Here is an 18,936-nt window from a genome sequence, read left to right as displayed (position 1 = left end):
CATAAGTTAAAAAAATTAAAATTTAAAATGATGGACGAGATCCAAAAAAAAAATAGAAGAAAGGGGGGCGGGAGGATAGGTGAGTGTAGAGAGTAGATGACTAGCCTTTTTTTATTTTAAATTTACTATGAAACCCAAAATCAAGCCAATCATACGAGCTCATTCAAATTATTTTAATGAAAAGGGCCTAAAATACCAACTATGAAATTTGGTACAATATTGTCCTTCATCCGCCTTATAAGTGTGGACCGTTAGAAACAAGAGTATTTTTGAACCAAAATGTTAACGTCTATTTAGGGGCCGAAAGATGAACGAAGGATAGTTTTGCACCAATTCAAATAGTTGAGGGCATTTTAGGCCCTTCTCCGTATTAAAATTTACATTAAAAAAAGTTACATAATTTATATTAAAAAAATAAGAAAGAAAAACTATCTACTTTTTCACAGAAATATTTTAGAACTTTAAATGAAACAGCTCAAATCTTCATATTAGTCAATAATTTTTTTACAACAACATTCAAGATAATATATTGAAAAGTAGATCCATTTATGAGAAGGAGTATATGACTCTTCTGAGTGTTGTGGATAAATGGAGCCACTACCTCTAGTTCAAATATTTTACTATCGAAACAGTTTGAAATACCTATTAGAACAAAAGATTACCAGAGTCATACAACAAAAAGGTCTCACAAAGATATTGGGATTAAAATATACAGTGCAGTAAATGAGTTGAGAACAGAGTAAATGATGCATTGTCTAGACAGTTTGAGGTTTATAAGATGCAACCAAATAGAATTGTAGCTGAGGGCAGTGCAAAGCTATCAGTGTTGTGGAGCCTAAATGGATGAATAAAATCAGTAGCAATTATGAAGGAGATGCACTAGCTGATGCTATGATTGATGAGTCCACAAGGAAGAAACAAAATTTCATTCTAACTATAAATGACTTATCCTTACGGAATGGAAACTTCAAACGGCTCGAAATGTCAATCCAGGCCAACATGGAGGAGAAAAGTAATATTGATTCTATATGCATAAACTTAAGTCAATATTACTCTCATGCAATCATGAAATTGGAACTCAGACCAATCTATTCCGTTGGAAAACAACTGAGTAGTTCAAAGATCATCCTTATGAATATTTATTAATACTAGGTTTGCTTTCAGCGTCACTAAATAATACTAATGGATACAATGGTATTATATAATTTTTTGTCTAATTTTTATAGATTCTTTTGGATTTTCCTCCAAATTGACAAGCCAAATTCAAAAGAAGGTTAGTTATAACGACAAAACAATCAAAACTGAAAAATATCTCAATTGTTAAAAGATTTAATAATGTTTCATACTTGGAGAAGCAGCTACATTTACTGACTTACACTATTAATTAATGTGAATAATATGCAAAATTCCCTTGTGGTCGGCCCTTCCCGGACCCTGCGCATAGCGGGAGCTTTAGTGCACCGACCTGCCCTTTAATATGCAAAATTCCGATCCATTTATTGTTCTTTGTAACACAGTTGAAAGTTCGAGCTGCTTATACAGAAAGTACTATGCAAACTCTTCACAAGACTAGATGAAAGTTAAACACCATAAAAAGCTGAAGAATTAAAACACAAACTGAAGAAAACAGTGAACATTTTAAAGCTTGCGCATAAGCAAAGGAGCACCATACTGTGGATGAATAGCCACTACTGCAACTGGAGCATGCGTATATGATGGAGAGAGTTCGAAGGAGAACCTTTGTAGTATCATTGTTATTGCCATCTTTGCTTCCATCATTGCGAAGTTTTGTCCAATGCAAATTCGGGGTCCCCAACCAAATGGAATAAACGAGACTTGTCCGTTTGTTGCCTTTGACACTCCTTCACTAAATCTTTCGGGTTTGAATTCCTTCGCATCTTCACCCCATACTTCTTTGTTATAATGTACTAAGATGGCGGGTATAACGAGTAGCAAATCAGCTGGTAGACTCAGGTCCCCTAATTCGACTTCATCTTTGTTCCTTCTACCATATGTCGGTACTGGGGGGAATAGCCTTAACGTCTCGTACAAGATCATTGTCACCTGAGGAAAAAAATAAAATGCATTGGATAAGTTGGAAGTAGAATTAGTGCACTTATGAGAGAATTTGTGAAAAGTACTTACAATTTTCAGGCGATTTAGTCCTTCAAAATCTGGTTTTTCATTTCCGAAGACGTGCAAAACCTCCTCTCTGGCACGTACTTGCCACTCTGGATGTAGGCACAGTAATATCATCGTCCATACGAGCAACACTGAAGTGGTCTCTTGTCCAGCAAAGTAGAATAACTTACACTCTTCAATCACTTCTGATGTTGTCATTCCGAAATCTTTACTTCCGTGCTGTTCAATTTCTTTCATATTGGATTCAAGTAATATGCCTAATAAGTCTTCATTATTATTACTAGTCTCCCCTGCTTTCATTGCCCTCAATCTTTTGTCAATGATATGCCTAATTGTCGTTTGAATTTCCTTTTCGATTTCCAGCATTCTTTTCTTCCTCTTACTAGGAAAGAACCTAAAAGTAAAATCTAAGTAAAATTCTCTATGCTATGAAGTAGAAATTTGATCAAATACATTAATATTTGTACGTACCTCGACCCTGGTATATAAATCGAAAAAACTTGTTCCATTACATGCTCAGCTTGTTCTTTCTGAAGTTCAAATACTATTCTTCCTTCTTCATAACTACTCCCAAATGCAGTTCGAGAAATGACTTCACCTGTCATTAGTTGAAAGTGTGGCCATACATCGAACTCGACTGATGTTTCCTTTGGAACAATCTCCTCCCATTTGCTTAGCATTTCACTACAAGTCTGATAAAATGCTGGCAGCATATGCTGTTACGTAGAGAGGTTAATTTCACTCATGATCACTAAATATATACTAGCTATACGCAAAAAGAAAAAATATAATTAGTAGTATGAATATAACCTTTAGTTTCTCAAAATGGAAGGCGGGATTGATGATTTTTCTGTGCTTAGCCCATTTGTCTTCCTCAAGGGTAACGAGACCTTGATTCAATAACTTCGCGAATGGATTAGAATGTTTATTCTTCTGATACATATAATATTTTTCAAAAATCTTCTTTATAAGTGAAGGTTCTGTGATGAATACGATAGGCTTGGGGCCTAGCCAGGCAAAAGAATTTTTACCTGCAGAGTATTTATAAGTTTTGGGTTGGTAAAAAAAAGCAGGGCTTATACTAAACCAGATTGTAAGTGACAGTAGATCAAACTCTATATTGTGTTCAAAACTTTATGTAATACGTATAAATAATTTGTCAAGAAACCAATAAGTTGCATTTTCGAGAATCAAGAATCCCATAAACTCAAAATCTTAGCTTGGTTCACCAAACCCCAACCTAACGTCACACATTCTCCAGATACAAGGAGATCTAGTGACAAACTACAAAACTCCTCCCGAAATTACGTTATTCAAGCCAAGGAATGGCCGTTAGTGAACCACCACCACTTTTCACTAGTTAGAGCAATGTCGTGCTTGTCTTTCTTACATGCATGAAGTCGAAGACATATCTAGCCCTTTAATAGTTTATGGTTTTAGATGAGATGACCACACATTTAATCATGATATATCAGAGCAGTCAAGGAGGAAAAATAAGTAAACAATTTTTTAAAAAAAAAAAAAAACTTGCTTCTTGTTCTTACCATTTTTGTTGATGGAATCACAGAAAAAAGGGATGAGCCTTTGAGCTATATCATCAGAGAAATCGATTGGCTTAGATTTGGCTTCATTGAGTTTATTTGTGAGTTCCTTCAAATCTCCATAGAGTAACTTGTAAGGATTTCCCTTTAGACCTCTTTGCCTTAAGCAATTCTCCAATTTCTTTGGCCCAAACCATGCCCAATTCAACACTTTCCATGTGTATATTACTAACAAAATTGCAACACAGATTGCTGCTATCATCTCTATTCCCACAAGTGATTGGTACTCCATGAAATTAAGGAGTTTTTTCAAGTACTCTTTTCTCTTATAAATATGAAAAATTAATTAAGAGTACCTTCTCACTGTGTTATCAGTTGAACACTCTAACTTACCAAATGATCATCTAGACACTTTTAAAATTTATGTGTCACGTCAATTTCAGGTGTCCACGAAATACAATAAAAACGAAAGTTAAGAAGGCAAAATTAAGATGTATGTCTGTATTATCATGAATTTTCTATTATACATGCATCAACGACAAAAAGAGTTATTTTGGTGAATTTTCCACAACTAACAAAGATGCTTGTCCCAATTGGTCAAATTTCTGGACCTTTTTTAGGATGATGGATAGACAAAATAAGGACTAGTGCATGAATGAGGGCCAAGACTTTTCCATAATTTTTCACCGTCATAATTAACAATGAGAATCAATATAATTGTTTAAGTTATATCCATAGCTAGTGTAAGAAATTTTTATACAATTTGGTCACACATTTATGTATTTCAACATAATCTATTTTAATTTTAAGATTACAAATCTTATATTTTAAGGAGGCTTGATTCAATCAAAATTTCTCGAGTTTTTCTAATTTGTAACTTCACCGAAATCGATATTTACAGTTTTGGATTAGGCACGGCTCATCTTATTAGTTCAACTATATATGACTATTGAAATCCTAATGTTTGATCGTGTACTCTTCGTCTACCTATCTCACACTCCTGCAGATATCTTTCTGGTAACTTGAAAATAAAATAGGTTGCTATAGAAAGTAAATATGACCTAATCATATAAATTGTTTACGTACTGATAATGTATATAACTTAAACTCTTTAAAATTATGAAAAATGAAGACGAGACTTGATGGGTTAAAATTTTTATAGGGCTGATGAATTTAAGTGAGCTTCGTCCTATACTCCTATAAAAACTTTTATGCCTTTGGTTTTTTTATAGATACTTTTTTCTTTTGAATTCTATACAATTTTTAAATATTGCTCTCTCTATATATCGCATTTGGTTAATATTGACTCATTTATTTAGCTCGTTATATTTGTATTTGACTATATGGAAAAGCGTCTTATTTTTGTTTCTTGTGCAAACAATTTGGATCATTTGCACTTTTGCTACTATTTTATGTTGTCAAATAAATAATTTACGGGGCATAGGTTTATATTTTTTCAACATAATATCGATCCCACAAATTATGCTCCGCACCTTGAAAGAACATATGCCCCACTAAACATAAATTCGATTGCTAAGGTAAAAAATTAAGATCAACCCATTTGAAGAAAAATCCGCAATTAAATGAACTATTGTCCACCAAAATGTTAAACAGACAAGGAGAAATCGGAGATCAAAAGCTAAACAACTTTGATAACATTAACCAAACTGCAGTTAATGTTTAAATTTGAAGCATGAAGACTCCAGCGTTCACGCAACAAATTTAGTATCGATCACTCGAATGATGCAAGTAGATCAACGTACAACGTCAATGTCGTAAAATATCATCTTAAAGTTTGCGCATAATCAGAGGAGCACCATACTGAGGATGAATAGTCACTACTGCAAATGGAGCATGTGTATATGATGGTGATAGTTCAAAGGAGAATTTTTGTAGTATCATTACTATTGCCATTTTTGCTTCCATCATTGCAAAGTTTTGTCCGATGCAAACACGCGGTCCCCAGCTAAATGGGATAAAGGAGACTTGTCCTTTTGTTGCCTTTGACACTCCTTCACTGAATCTTTCTGGTTTGAATTCCTTCACGTCTTCACCCCATATCTCCTTATCATAATGTACTAGGATTGCGGGTATAATGAGTAGCACTCCGGCTGGTAGATTTAGCTCTCCCAATTTCACTTCCTCTTCAGTCCTTCTACCAAATACTGGCAATGGGGGGAATAGTCGTAATGTCTCATACAAGATCATGGTTACCTAAGGAAAAAAGTATTACATAAGTTGATAGTAGAATGAAAGTGTTTGGGTAAAGCTTTGACAAGCTTATAAGAATTTTAGGTAATATACGCGTTTGGTAAACACCAAAAGTGCTTTTAACCCAAAATTAACCAATAGATATAAAAGTTGATTAGCCCCAACTTGCGATTTTTTTGCTTTCAACTTTTGAAGCACTTTTGGTCTGACCAAAATTTCTTAAGTACTATTTTATCACTACTATATTTCGAAATCCAGTAAATATCTTCTCAAATCAACACGACTAACTCCTTCTCCATGCCATTTCCGTCATTCCTCCTTCTCCGTGTAAATATACTTTTTCATTTAGATCTTTTGTGAATAGCTTTCAGGGCATTTTAGTCATTTTAACACAAATGCTTATGGACATTTTTTTAACAAAGATCTTAATTGTTTGTGCTTCTATTCGAACACGTAACTGTCTATTTGTACAATCAATTTCAACACATAAAAATGGTTTTCAACACTTATGTTTATCAGCTACTCTCAAGTCTCAATTAGTTAAGCTAATCGGGCTCTTAGCTCACTTCTAGACAACTTCGGCAGTCCTGTAGAATTACTATATTGAAATTTTAGAAGAGGAAAACTTGTGAAAAGTACTTACGATTTTCAAGCGATTTAGTCCTTCCAAATCTGGTTTATTATTTCCAAAGAGCTGCTGCACCTCCTCTCTGGCACGTACTTGCCACTATGGATGTAAGCAGAGCAAAATCATTGTCCATACGAGTAATACTGAAGTTGTCTCTTGTCCAGCAAAATAGAATAGTTTGCACTCGTCTACCACGTCTGATATAGTCATTCCGGAATCTTTTCTACCATGAAGTTCAATTTCTTTCAAATTGGATTCAAGTAATATGCCCAATAAGTCATCTTTACTAGTCTCCCCTCCTTCGATTGCCCTCAATCTTTTGTCAATGATACACCTAATTGTCGTTTGAATTTCCTTTTCAATTTCCATCGTTCTTTTGTTCCTTTTAGTAGGCAAGAACCTATATCAACAAATATTCAAACAAGAAAAGTCTCTTAGTAGAAAATTTGTTTAGGATCAGATTTTTCATATTTAATTACACAGAGAAGTTGCGAGCACAAAGAAAGTTTTGAACATGGAAGTCTGATGTATGTAAATTACTGTACCTTGATCCTGGTATATAAATTGAATGTCCTTTTTCGATTACATACTCAACTTGTTCTTTCTGAAGTTCGAATACCGTTCTTCCTTCTTCATAGCTACTCCCAAATGCTGTGCGAGATATAACTTCACTTGTCATTATTTGAAGGTCTGGCCATACATCGAGTTCGAATGATGTTTCCATTGGAACAATTTCCTCCCATTTGCTTAGTAATTCGCTACAACTCACATAAAATGCGGGCAGCATATGCTGTAAACAAATGAAAAAACCAGCAAGTGATTATTATAAATGGATAACTTCCTAATGTTAAGGCATCTCAATAAGCAATACTAGGTCATAGGCATGGGAAATTTGCCATGTTTTCTAATTTGGTTCTCCCTCTGATTCAATTAGTTGTCTTACCTCCCTTCTAGTATCCCACATGGAATGTTTAGACCACAAGATTCAAAAGATATTTTGGTACTTTATACACACCTTTAGTTTAAAACCACAAGATTCAATAGTCACCCTTATTTTCTTAAACTTCGTACGTGCCCAGTCAAACTACAATAACAATAACATCCCGGTGTACGAAGACCTTACCCCTACCTTACGAAGGTAGAGACGTTGTTTATGAAAGACCCTCATCTCAAATATAACAATTCAAAATAGGTTTAAAAAGTGCAATACTATAGTGAAAAAATTGTGTTAAAAATAATGGAGAAAAGAACCATTGAGATATTTATTGCTTAGTTAGTTGCTTTCCAACTTGTCAGATAGTTAGAGTTAGTTAGAGTGTGTCAGAGTTCGTTAGAGTTAGTTATGCAGAGCTGTTATTGTCATTACTGAACAAGTCGGAGTAGTTAGTTTTCCTCTAGCTTTCATTAGCTCTATAAATACACAGTGAAGCAATTGTATCAATTACCTTTTGATCCTCATCTAATACAAAGTAGAGAAGTTTCTCTCTCAGCTTTCATATACTCCTTTAATGGAGATTTCTTAGTTTCCACCATTTCAGGTATGCTTTCTTTGTATCTTCAGTCATTAATTTAACATGGTATCAGAGCAAGGTTGCTCTCACTAAGATCCGTCAATCTGTTTCTTCATCGTCTTCTCCAGTTTTTTTTCTCGAAGTTTTCGCAATCACCTGATCTGTTCTTGCAGTAGTGATTCGTTCAAAACTCACTAAGTTCTCAGCTCATAATGGTAGAAGTTACAGATCACAGTACCACTTCTGTAGGAAACAATACCATAGATATAAGTAGTCCTTTTTACATTCATCCATCTGATAGTCCAAGTCTTCTTCTCGTTCCAGTAGCGTTTGATGGAGTCGGTTATAGATCATGGAGGAGAGGTGTGGTAAGATCCCTCTCTGTGAAAAACAAATTAGGTTTTATCAATGGGGAGTGTAAGAGACCAGCTCTCAATTCACCCCAGTATCACCAATAGGAAAGGTGTGACAATATGGTCACATCCTGGATTCTAAATTCCCTTGGAAAGGAGATTGCAGATAGTGTAGAATATGTTTGTGATGCAGTGGAATTATGGAAGGAACTAGAGGATCGCTATGATCAGACAAACGGGGCTAAGTTGTTTCAAATTCGAAAGGAAATTAACGATCTAAGTCAAGGTGTGCTTGACATCACTGTCTACTATACTAGAATGAAGAAACTATGGGAGGAGTTGAGTAATTTGAGTGCCAAAGGTCAGTGTAGCTATGTTTGCAACTGTGGAGGAAAGGAGAACATGCATAAAGCAGAACAGGATAGGAGACTCATTCAGTTTCTCATGGGGTTATACGAGGTGTACACTGTAATCAGAAGGAATATACTGATGATTGAATCCCTTGCCCTCTATGGCTCAGGCTTTTGCTCTGCTGATTCAGGAGGAAAAGCAGAGAGAATTCAAGCCAAGCAATCAGATGTTTGCAGAGGCAAGTTCAATGAACCCTTCCATGCATGCTAGTTCATCTGGCTCCTCAAATGGAAGACAACAATACAAAACAAACTACAACAACAACGGTAACAAATCAAGACCCTTTTGTGATCACTGCAGAAAATTAGGCCACACCAAAGATAAATGTCTCAAAATCTATGGTTATCCCCAGAATAACACTAATGGCAATGGACAAAGCCACAATGGCTATGGTAATCAGAACCTAAAGAGACATGGTAATGCTCAGAGTCAGAGATCTTCATCCCACTACAATTCAAATTTCAATCAACTTCAAAGGTCTGCTAAAGGAAAAGGAATAGCAGCAAATGTTTTTGGAGTTGACACTGGGCTCAACACTGGAGATGCTGTTGGATCCACAAACAACCCAAGCCCCAATCTTACAAAAGACCAATACAGTCAGCTTGTCAATCTGCTGCAGCAGCTTCATGTCATGACCCGCCACTTGATCATGAAGACGGGGGAAAGATCTAGAGTCTTGGAGAGGTTAATAGAAGGCTCTAGAATGTCCAAGAGAATTCTTGAAAAGACTTAGAGAAATCTAGAATCTTGTAGATTAGTCTTTGAAGACCTAGATTTCTCTAGAGTGTGTAGAGATTTCTAGAGAGGGACTTCTTTGTAAATATGGAAGGACTTGTATAGCAATTTTTATTTACACTTAAGCCCCTTAGGAGTAGTATAAATAGAGGGGGCATTCATTTGTAACAATCCATCCAGAAATCAAGCATTCTTCCAAGTAATACAAAGCCTTCTACGTAAAAAGCTCTCTTGTCTTTCTTACAAATCTAGCGTTCCCTTAGAGATCTAGTCTTAAAGGCTTACTTGAGCTTGCACGATCGTGAAAGATTCGTGAGTAAGTTGTCAAGTGCCGCACGGAGGTCTTAGTTGAAGTCTAAGTCCGTGACATTCAGCTTGGTAGTGCAGGAGAAACCAATGGGAATCAAATTGCAAATGGAGTTGTAGACTTTGCAGGTATGATAGTGTGTACTACTTCTATTGATTTTGACAAACTTTCATGTGGTTGTCTCAAAGCAAGGACTGATTTATGGATATCAGGGGCTTCGCATCATATGACCTTTAGTAGAAACCATCTCTCAGACACCATTATCTTACCATATCCCTTACTAGTAAAATTACCTAATGGATACAATGTTAAAGTAACTGAAGTTGGTACTGTGAAACTTGCTCCTATGATCACATTGTATAGAGTCCTCTTCATTCGTTCTTTTAAATACAACCTGATTTCAATCAGTTCTTTAGCAATCCAACTTAAATGTATTGCTTCCTTCTCTAATTCATCTTGTATACTGCAGGGCCCTTCAATGAAGAGGCCTCTGGAGATTGGTAAAATGCAAGATGGACTGTACCTCCTTTGCTCAACTTGTATACAGAAGAGCTGCTCCATTACTCCACTGAAGAGTTCAAGTCAATGTGTTCCTTCTCATAGTGATAACATAGGTCCTCAATGTAACTGTTTCTCTCATTCATGTTCTTGTATTCCCTTACCCACTGTAAAATAACCCCTTTCCAATGTCTCCAATTCTTCGTGTCATTTCACTCCATCTGTAATGAATAGCATTCACAACAATGGAAGTAATATTTTTGATTCTTTGCCTCATTTGTCTCATGAAATTAACAGAGACTTGTTATGGCACTACAGGCTTGGCCATGTTCCTTTTGTCAAAATGAAAGGCATATCCTCCATTCCTGTGAAGTTCTCCCCAAAACAGTCCTTTACTTGTGTCATATGTCCTATGGCAAGACAAACTAGACTACCCTTCACACCCAAATCACACACCACAACAAAGATATTTGAATTGCTTCATGTTGATCTTTGGGGACCATAAAATATAACAACCCATGATAATTTTAAATACTTCATCACCTTAGTTGATGATTTCAGCAGGGCCACCTGGACATACTTACCAAGTTGCAAAAGCAATGCCTTGCATATCATTAAAGCATTTGTCAGTATGGTTGAAAACCAATTCAAAACCACTGTCCAAACTATAAGATCAGATAATGGCCTAGAATTTACCAATTTACCAACAATGAATCCACTCTTTTCTTTCAATCAAAAGGTATTCTTCACCAAAAATCATGCCCCTACACACCACAACAAAATGGTGTAGAGAGAAAACACAAATACCTCTTAGAAACAGCCAGGGCACTACTTTTTCAATCCAAGTTACCTACAGAATACTGGGGTGAATGCATACTCACAGAAACCTTCATTATTAACAGACTCCCATCTGCCATTCTCCACAACAAATGCCCATTCACATTGTTGTATAACCAAGAACCTCAATACTCTCATATGAAGAGTTTTGGTTGTCTATGTTACCCTACCATACCTAAACCCCACAGGACCAAATTTGACCCAAGAACAACCCCACATGTGTTTGTGGAATATCCTTTTGGTACAAAAGGATACAGAGGGCTGAACCTGGCCACTAACAAGATTCATGTATCTAGGGATGTTATATTTCATGAGACAGTGTTTCCTTTCTATATGACTAATACGATGCATAACTCACATATATCTCAACCTCCTTCCTCTCCTGTGGTTGATCATTTTTCTCCTGTGATTGACCACTCCACTCCTTTCTCTGTTCATCATTCCATTCCTCCTGACAGTACCCTCTAGTGAGGCACATTTTAATCCTGAATCTGACAATGTCCAATGTGATCATGCACATACAAGTGTTATAGTGCCACCTTTGTTACCAGACCAATCCATTAATCCTATCCATCAACCACCTGAACATATTCCAACAACTAGAAAATCCACTAGAGTCCACAAAACCCCTAGACCTGAATGACTACCTTTGCACTGGACATCAACCTACACCTAAACCCACTCCTCACTCACTACATGCATCATTTTCCAACCATCATCATATTGCCTCTGACACTCTATATCCTGATAGCCAGTCATTGGTATTGAGTGTGTCACATGACTGTGAGCCATCATCATATGATGAGGCAGCTATAGATCCTGCATGGCAAGCAGCCATGACTCAAGAATTGTCTGCACTCCATGATAACAATACTTGGGATCTCATAACATTACCCCATGGTAAGAAGGCCATTGGGTGTAAGTGGGTGTATAAGATCAAGCATAGGGCTGATGGTAGCATAGAAAGGTATAAAGCTAGACTTGTTGTGAAAGGCTACACTCAACATTATGGAATAGATTACACAGAAACTTTTTCTCCTGTCATTAAGATGACCACTGTGAGGGCTCTAATTGCCACTGCTGTGAAGAAACAATGGGATATCTACCAGTTGGACGCGAACAATGCCTTCCTCCATGGAGAATTACATGAGGTGTATATGGACATTCCACGTGGTTTAGATGTCTCTATCAAAGGTTTGGTTTGCAAACTCAACAAATCACTGTATGGCCTAAAGCAAGCCAGCAGGCAGTGGTATGCCAAGCTATCTGATGCACTGAACTCCAGGGGTTACACTCATTCCCTCAATGATTATTCCCTGTTCTACAGCAAGAAGGGGTCTTCTACTGTTTTCATAGCTGTGTATGTGGATGACATCCTACTCACAGGGACTGAACTTGAAGAGATTAATCATCTAAAAGGGTTCCTCCATAACCAATTCAAGATTAAGGACCTAGGCAAGTTACACTACTTCTTGGGTCTAGAAATCCTTTACACTAAAGCTGGAGTCCTCATCTCACAAAGGAAGTTTGTTCTTGATCTCCTCAAAGACTACCACTGCTCTCAGTACTCTAGTGTTGCATCCCCACTTGATGCAGCAGCCAAACTCAAGGCAAAAGAAGGGAAACCAATATCAGATCCTAGCTCCTATAGAAAATTGATTGGAAAACTCAATTTCCTCACCAACACTAGACTGGACATTGCTAATTCATGCAAGACCCCAGGGAACCACACTTGCAAGCTGCCTACCATAAGCTCAGGTATCTTAAGAAAGATCCAACTTTAGGATTGCTCATGACTTCTACTGATAATTATGATGTACAAGCTTTCTGTGACTCTGACTGGGAAGCATGTCCTGACTCAAGAAAGTCAGTTACTGGGTATATTGTGCTATTAGGTTCTAGTCCAATTAGCTGGAAATCCAAGAAGCAAGAAACCATTTCACTCTCCTCAGCTGAAGCAGAATACAGATCTCTTAGGAAGGTAGTTGGGGAGTTGGTTTGGTTGGACAGGCTATTTACAGAGCTCACTGTTCCTAGGAGTGGTCCCTTTCCTGTCTATTGTGATAGCCAATCAGCCTTACAAATTGCCAGGAATCCTGCCTTCCACGGGAGAACCAAACATATTGAAATTGATTGCCATTTTGTACGTGCTAAACTCAGGATGGTCTTATCTCATTGCATCACACTGGCACTGATAATCAACTGGCTGATATTCTCACTAAAGCACTCACAGGGATCAAACACTCTGCAGTCTTAAACAAGTTGGTTGTGTTGATCTCACCTCCAACTTGAGGTGGGGTATTGAGATATTTATTGCTTAGTTAGTTGCTTTCCAACTTGTCAGATAGTTAGAGAGAATTAGAGTGCGTCAGAGTTCGTTAGAGTTAGTTATGCAGAGCTGTTAGTAGAGAAGTTTCTCTCTCAGCTTTCATATACTCCTTTAATGGAGATTTCTTAGTTTCCACCATTTCAGGTGTGCTTTCTTTGTATCTTCAGTCATCAATTTAACAAGAACAGTAACAACAATAAAATATAACGGAGGGAGTAATAAAAAGAACCTTTAACTTCTCGATGTGAAAGGCGGGAGTGATGATTTTTCTGTGTTTGGCCCATTTGTCTCCCTCAATGTTTGCTAGACATTGAGCCAATAACTTGGTCAATGGATTGGGATGAGTTTGCTTTAGAAACACATAATTTTTTGTGAAAATCTCCTTCACATGTTCAGGATCTGTTATCAGCACAACTGGATATGGGCCTAGCCACATAAAAAGAAGTACTACCTGCGAAGTAGTCACTTTAATTTTGGGATTAGAAAAATCTAAAATCTCTCAGTGTGTGTTAAATATGGAGGATGTTTTTCAATTTTCTCGTGTTTGGTTGGTTAAAATATTTTAGAAAACACTTTCCCTAGGAAAACAAGCTCTTGACTTCTCTAATGAAAGTTGGACTAACAAGTTCCACAAGTATTCGTTGTCCCCTCCCTGCCCACCCAACATCCCCAATCTCCACCCCTTGACCATCCCACCCCCACTACCACCACCACACCCGAACTCCCACTCCCTACCCCATCCCGCCCACATAGTGTTTCGCTTGATTACAAATAAATGCATACAAAAAATAGTAAGAAATCAACTTGTTTTTCCAAAATATTTTCCTTCATACCAAACACACCTAATAGTTTTTGGTATAATTTATTGCATTTTACAGAAAGGAAATTTCAACAACAAAATCACTGATGAAATTCTCAAATAAGGATAGGCATATCAAAAGTTCATTCAGGCATTTTATCAAACAGTTGATACACATTTTACAACTCATTTTTCTAAACACAACATCTTCATAGAAACATACCATGTTTGTTGATAGTGTCAAGAAAGAAGGGGATGAGTCTTTGAACTATATCATCAGAGAAATTGATGGGTTTAGATTTGGCTTCAATGATACTTTTTGTCAGTTCCTTCAAATCTCCATAGAGTAGCTTGTATGGATTTCCTTGGAGACCAGTTTGTCTTAAGTATTTGTCCAATTTCTTTGGTCTAAACCATGCCCAATTCAACACTTTCCATGTATAAATTAATAAAATTGCACCCCAAATTGTTGCTATTATGTTGCTCGACATCTCCATTTTCACAAGTGACAAGGCTTCTCTAAACTGCTCCTCTTATATAAAAATGACAAGAAGTCAAAAGGAAACAGCTTTGCACATGCCATTTGGATCATAATTTTAATTCTTTGGATCAGATAAATTTGATTCCCCGTGGATACCGTCTATGAATCGGATTTGTATAACTTGAGCTTGCAGAGAGTATGAGAAAGTTGATAAATAGAGTATGTCTATGATTGTTACGAGACCAGACTGGTCGATGGTGAAGTCAGACAGATGGAAATGTGTGTTATGGACATTATAGAAGGAATATACTTGTGTGACACTAGTTGGCAATGTTAGTGAGAAAGTGCAATTTAAAATTGGGTTGGTCCCTTGGATGTGGTTAGTATAATTGGATCCAATGTATCCAGTGGACGGTAGGATTTTGCTAGAGTATGTAACTGCTTGTGTGTTATAAATAGGGTTGTACAGGGCAAATTGATAAACCGCATCAAACCGACAAATCGAACCAAATCGGAAAAAAAAATCGACTAGTGATTTGGTTTGACTTGATTTGGTGTTTGGAAAAAAAACATGATCATTATAGGGTTGGTTTGATTTTAACTAAAAAAAGTCAAACCGAACCCAAACCGATCCGATTATAGATATACTACTTTTAAATTATGTTATACATAAAAATATTTATTAAAATGTAATTTATAGATATTTTTTAAAAAATTTTCATAATTTTTGTTTTCTTTCTTACATATAGATTTGGACTTGAGAAGCCCATCTAAATAATATACAAAAAAAGTTCATCTTATAAAGTTAAAACTTCAAATAGTGTTCTGCCTCCATCTTATATGTTGATATTTTGTACTAGAACTCTTTTTAAGAAGCACTGCTCTGTGTTTTTTATTAGATACTATGAAAAACCCGAGAAACTCGAAAAACCCTGAAAAACTTGAGAAACTCGAAAAAAACCGAAAAACCCGAGAAACCCAAAAAAACCCGAGAAAAATTGATATCGAAAAACCCGACTTTTATTGGTTTGGTTTGGTTTATATATTTAATAACCAGACACAAATGATTTGATTTGGTTTGTAAAAAATTTGAACCAACTCGGTCCATGTACACCCTTAGTTATAAGTGGTTGATGGTTGATTCAAGCCTACCCTTGATTTTAGTGAGTATTAGTTTTGAATTCTCTCATGGTTTGTTCTGATGGTCATGTTGTGGTTTAGAAGATTTCAGTTCAGGTTTGGTCCATGGATTCGTCAGTGACTTGGAAATTACTCCTGACTTGTAGACCGTCAAAGTTTGATTTCAAAGTTTAGTATGATAGTGGCTTCTGATGATATGCTCTAAGAATGGGTTCAATTGGGGAAGAAAAATATGGAACTTGGAGGTTATGCCTCAGACTCTTGGTAACGTCAAGTATTCTTTCTTCTACTTTATGTTCGAGGATGAACATGATTTTTAGTGGTGGATAATATAATCGCACTGAAAGTCATTTTTTATAATTTTTGTGAAATGATCATTTTACCCCTCCCTATAATTATCCCGTGTCTTTTTTATTAGTACTGAGTGTGAGTATGGAAGGCCTATAGTTGATTCAGTACCTATAGTCCGAGAATTTGCAGATGTGCTTCCTGTCGATCATCCCAGCCTTCCTCCTGATCGCGATATTGCCTTCGCCATTGATATAGAATCGGGTACTCGTCCTATTTCTATTCCACCGTACCATATGGCCCCCGCAGAGTTTAAGGAGCTCAGTTTTCAGCTTCAGGATCTCTTGGATAAAGGACTCATTCGGCCAAGTGTATCGCCTTGGTATTCCCAGTCATGTTCGTTAAGAAAGACGGTACTATGCAGATGTATGTTGATTACAGGCAGTTGAACAAGGTGATAGTGAAGAATCGTTACCCCATGCCTAGGATTGATGATCTATTTGACCAGCTTCAGGGTGTCGTGGTATTTTCTAAGATTGATTTGAGATCCGGTTATCACCAGTTGAGGATTAGGGCAGCGGATGTCCCTAAGACCGCATTTAGGACTCGTTACGACCATTGTGAGTTCTTGGTGATGTCTTTTGCGTTTGCGTTTACAGGCACCGCTAAGATGTATCGTGACTTGAGGCAGCATTACTGGAGGAGTAGCATGAGGAGTGATATTATGGATTATGTGTCGTGTTATTTGAGTTGCCAGCAGGTTAAGGCCGAGCATTTGAGGCCTCGTGGCGAGTTTCAGAGATTACCCATTCTCGAGTGAAAGTGGGAATGGATCACCATGGATTTCATTGTGGGGTTGCCTCACACTTCCCGTGGTCTTGATAGTATTTGGGTCTTCGTGGATCAATTAACCAAGTCAGAACACTTCCTTCCCGTTCATACTTCCTATAGTGCTGAGAGGTTGGCCCGTATCTACATTCGAGAGGTGGTTCGCCTTCATGGTGTGCCAGTTTCTATTATCTCAGACCAGGGCTCACAATTCACATATAGCTTTTGGAAGACTTTTTAGGAGGATTGTAACTTGATCATTTTAGCTTCATTTTTAGTGATTTTTTTAGGCTAAATTGTGAGTTTTTCCGCAAGAAACATCATAGTATGTTTGGTTTGGGTCGTGAGGGTTTCTTTTTCAAGAAATTACTGTGTATAGATGCTGCTTTGTTCGTTCTTTTATCTTGAAAATGCGGGAATTTCGTTGCATGCTCATTTCGTGTCGTTTCCCAACCTCGAACTGTATTTTAATTTGATTGTTGAGCTTGGAGTGCTGTTTTGGACTAGTTTTTGGAGTCAATTTTGAAATTCTGGGCGCGGGTCCCATATTTCTCATATTCTGAAATTGGTCCGTCTCCAAATTTGATAATTTTAGTGTCATAATGACCGTATTAACATTGTAGTTCTGATTTTTGACAGCGTGAAATCGTTCCGAGGCTATTCGAAAAGGGAAAGCTCAGATTCTGTGAGTTGGAGCATACGTGGTCAGCCTACAGGTAGGCTACGGTTTTATCACGCCCCGAGAGGGTACCCTAGACGTGATCGGCACTCGAAGACCATTGTTGGTCCCCAAGCGAACCACTTGGTCCAATCACACATCCATTCAATATCAATCAACCAGCGAAAGTTTAAAATAAAGAAATAATTTAGCGAGCAACTCAAATCATCAATCTAACTCAAAGAATAAAGGTCATGGTCCAACAAATCAACTCTAATATTTGTCATTAAAATACTTTGGCAAGAAAAATTCAAGAAAAGAAAATACTCAATCGACCCATCACTATCTAGTCTATGAAGCCTCTATCACTACTATCTAATTGGTGCCAATGACATGTTAATGGCTACGTCAAATCAAAATGGAAAGGGCTAACTCAACGCAAGAATAACATAAGCGGTGTCCTCCGAATGTAGGGAAGGACTCACCAATACGCTGAATGTGTATAGATCCTCAATGGTGCTCCTATTGACGATCGCTTAAACCTATCTCTGCATCATGAAATGATGCAGGTCCAAATGGACGTCAGTACATGGAATGTAGGAGTATCTAATATGGCAGAATGAAACATACCTCAAGGAAGAATAATGTTGGTTCAAATATGTCAAAACCAGAAAGATAAGAGAGACTCAATCAAAGTGTCATAAGTCTAAAGTAAGAATACATTTTTAGACAAAGACCAATCATATACCATCTAATCCAATCTAATCACATACCATTCTATTCAATCCAATCACAATTCATCTAATCCAATCCAATCACATATCGTCAAATCCAATCCAATCATATCATATACAATCAACTCAACAATCAATTCAAAGGACTCAACTCAATAAATATGCAAATTAGAACTTAGTTATGTTATAGAATCCAACTCAATCATCAAGCAATCTCAATCAAACCAATCATATCATGCACAATCCACTCAATTTGGGAGTTTCTCTAACCGACAACCATCACCATATGAGCAAGTGATAATACAACAAGCCGACGTTATTGCCACGTCCGTTTATACTTTGCCAGGGTATGAACGAATCAATCAATCATGGATCTATCAATCAATCAAGTCATATCATTTCAGGACAATGAAATAGGGAAACATTCGACACGGTACAATCCCTTCCTACGCTGACTACGTAGTTTATGGAGTTCAAGTATGGACTATACTCATACCCAATTCGG

General features: G+C 37.0%; 1 protein-coding gene and 1 pseudogene across 3 annotated transcripts; both read right to left on the bottom strand.

The window, feature by feature from the left end:
* Positions 1 to 1,327: 1,327 nt before the first annotated feature.
* On the bottom strand, positions 1,328 to 4,082 carry LOC129891212 (cytochrome P450 CYP72A219-like). Of its 3 annotated transcripts, none has more exons than XM_055966505.1 (5): positions 3,687 to 4,082; positions 2,953 to 3,173; positions 2,614 to 2,858; positions 2,146 to 2,536; positions 1,328 to 2,064 (listed from the first exon to the last, which is right to left on the bottom strand). In XM_055966505.1, the coding sequence occupies exons 1-5, from the start codon at positions 3,973 to 3,975 to the stop codon at positions 1,639 to 1,641; spliced, it is 1,572 nt and encodes a 523-aa protein (XP_055822480.1). In that variant the 5' UTR covers positions 3,976 to 4,082; the 3' UTR covers positions 1,328 to 1,638. The 3 variants fall into 3 exon arrangements, with proteins under 3 accessions (XP_055822480.1, XP_055822481.1, XP_055822482.1); XM_055966506.1 differs by having other exon boundaries at positions 2,953 to 3,032; positions 3,687 to 4,081; XM_055966507.1 differs by lacking the exon at positions 2,953 to 3,173 and having other exon boundaries at positions 1,331 to 2,064; positions 3,687 to 3,964.
* A 1,226-nt stretch (positions 4,083 to 5,308) lies between these two features.
* LOC129891211 (cytochrome P450 CYP72A219-like) lies at positions 5,309 to 14,825 on the bottom strand (annotated as a pseudogene).
* Positions 14,826 to 18,936: the final 4,111 nt, after the last annotated feature.

Source organism: Solanum dulcamara, chromosome 6, assembly GCF_947179165.1.
Source record: "Solanum dulcamara chromosome 6, daSolDulc1.2, whole genome shotgun sequence".
NCBI classification, from domain to species: domain Eukaryota; kingdom Viridiplantae; phylum Streptophyta; class Magnoliopsida; order Solanales; family Solanaceae; genus Solanum; species Solanum dulcamara.
The sequence above is the reverse complement of the archived record's forward strand: the minus strand, read 5'-3'. Positions and strand labels throughout refer to the sequence as shown.

What these genes read in the sequence shown, in the direction of transcription:
- LOC129891212 (XM_055966505.1), bottom strand. Translation starts at nt 3,975, where the DNA reads ATGGAGTACCAATCACTTGTGGGAATAGAGATGATAGCAGCAATCTGT. An exon ending in TCCATTTTGAGAAACTAAAG is followed by an intron (nt 2,859 to 2,952) that starts GTTATATTCATA and finishes TCTACGTAACAG; the next exon opens with CATATGCTGCCAGCATTTTA. An exon ending in ATTTATATACCAGGGTCGAG is followed by an intron (nt 2,537 to 2,613) that starts GTACGTACAAAT and finishes TTTTACTTTTAG; the next exon opens with GTTCTTTCCTAGTAAGAGGA.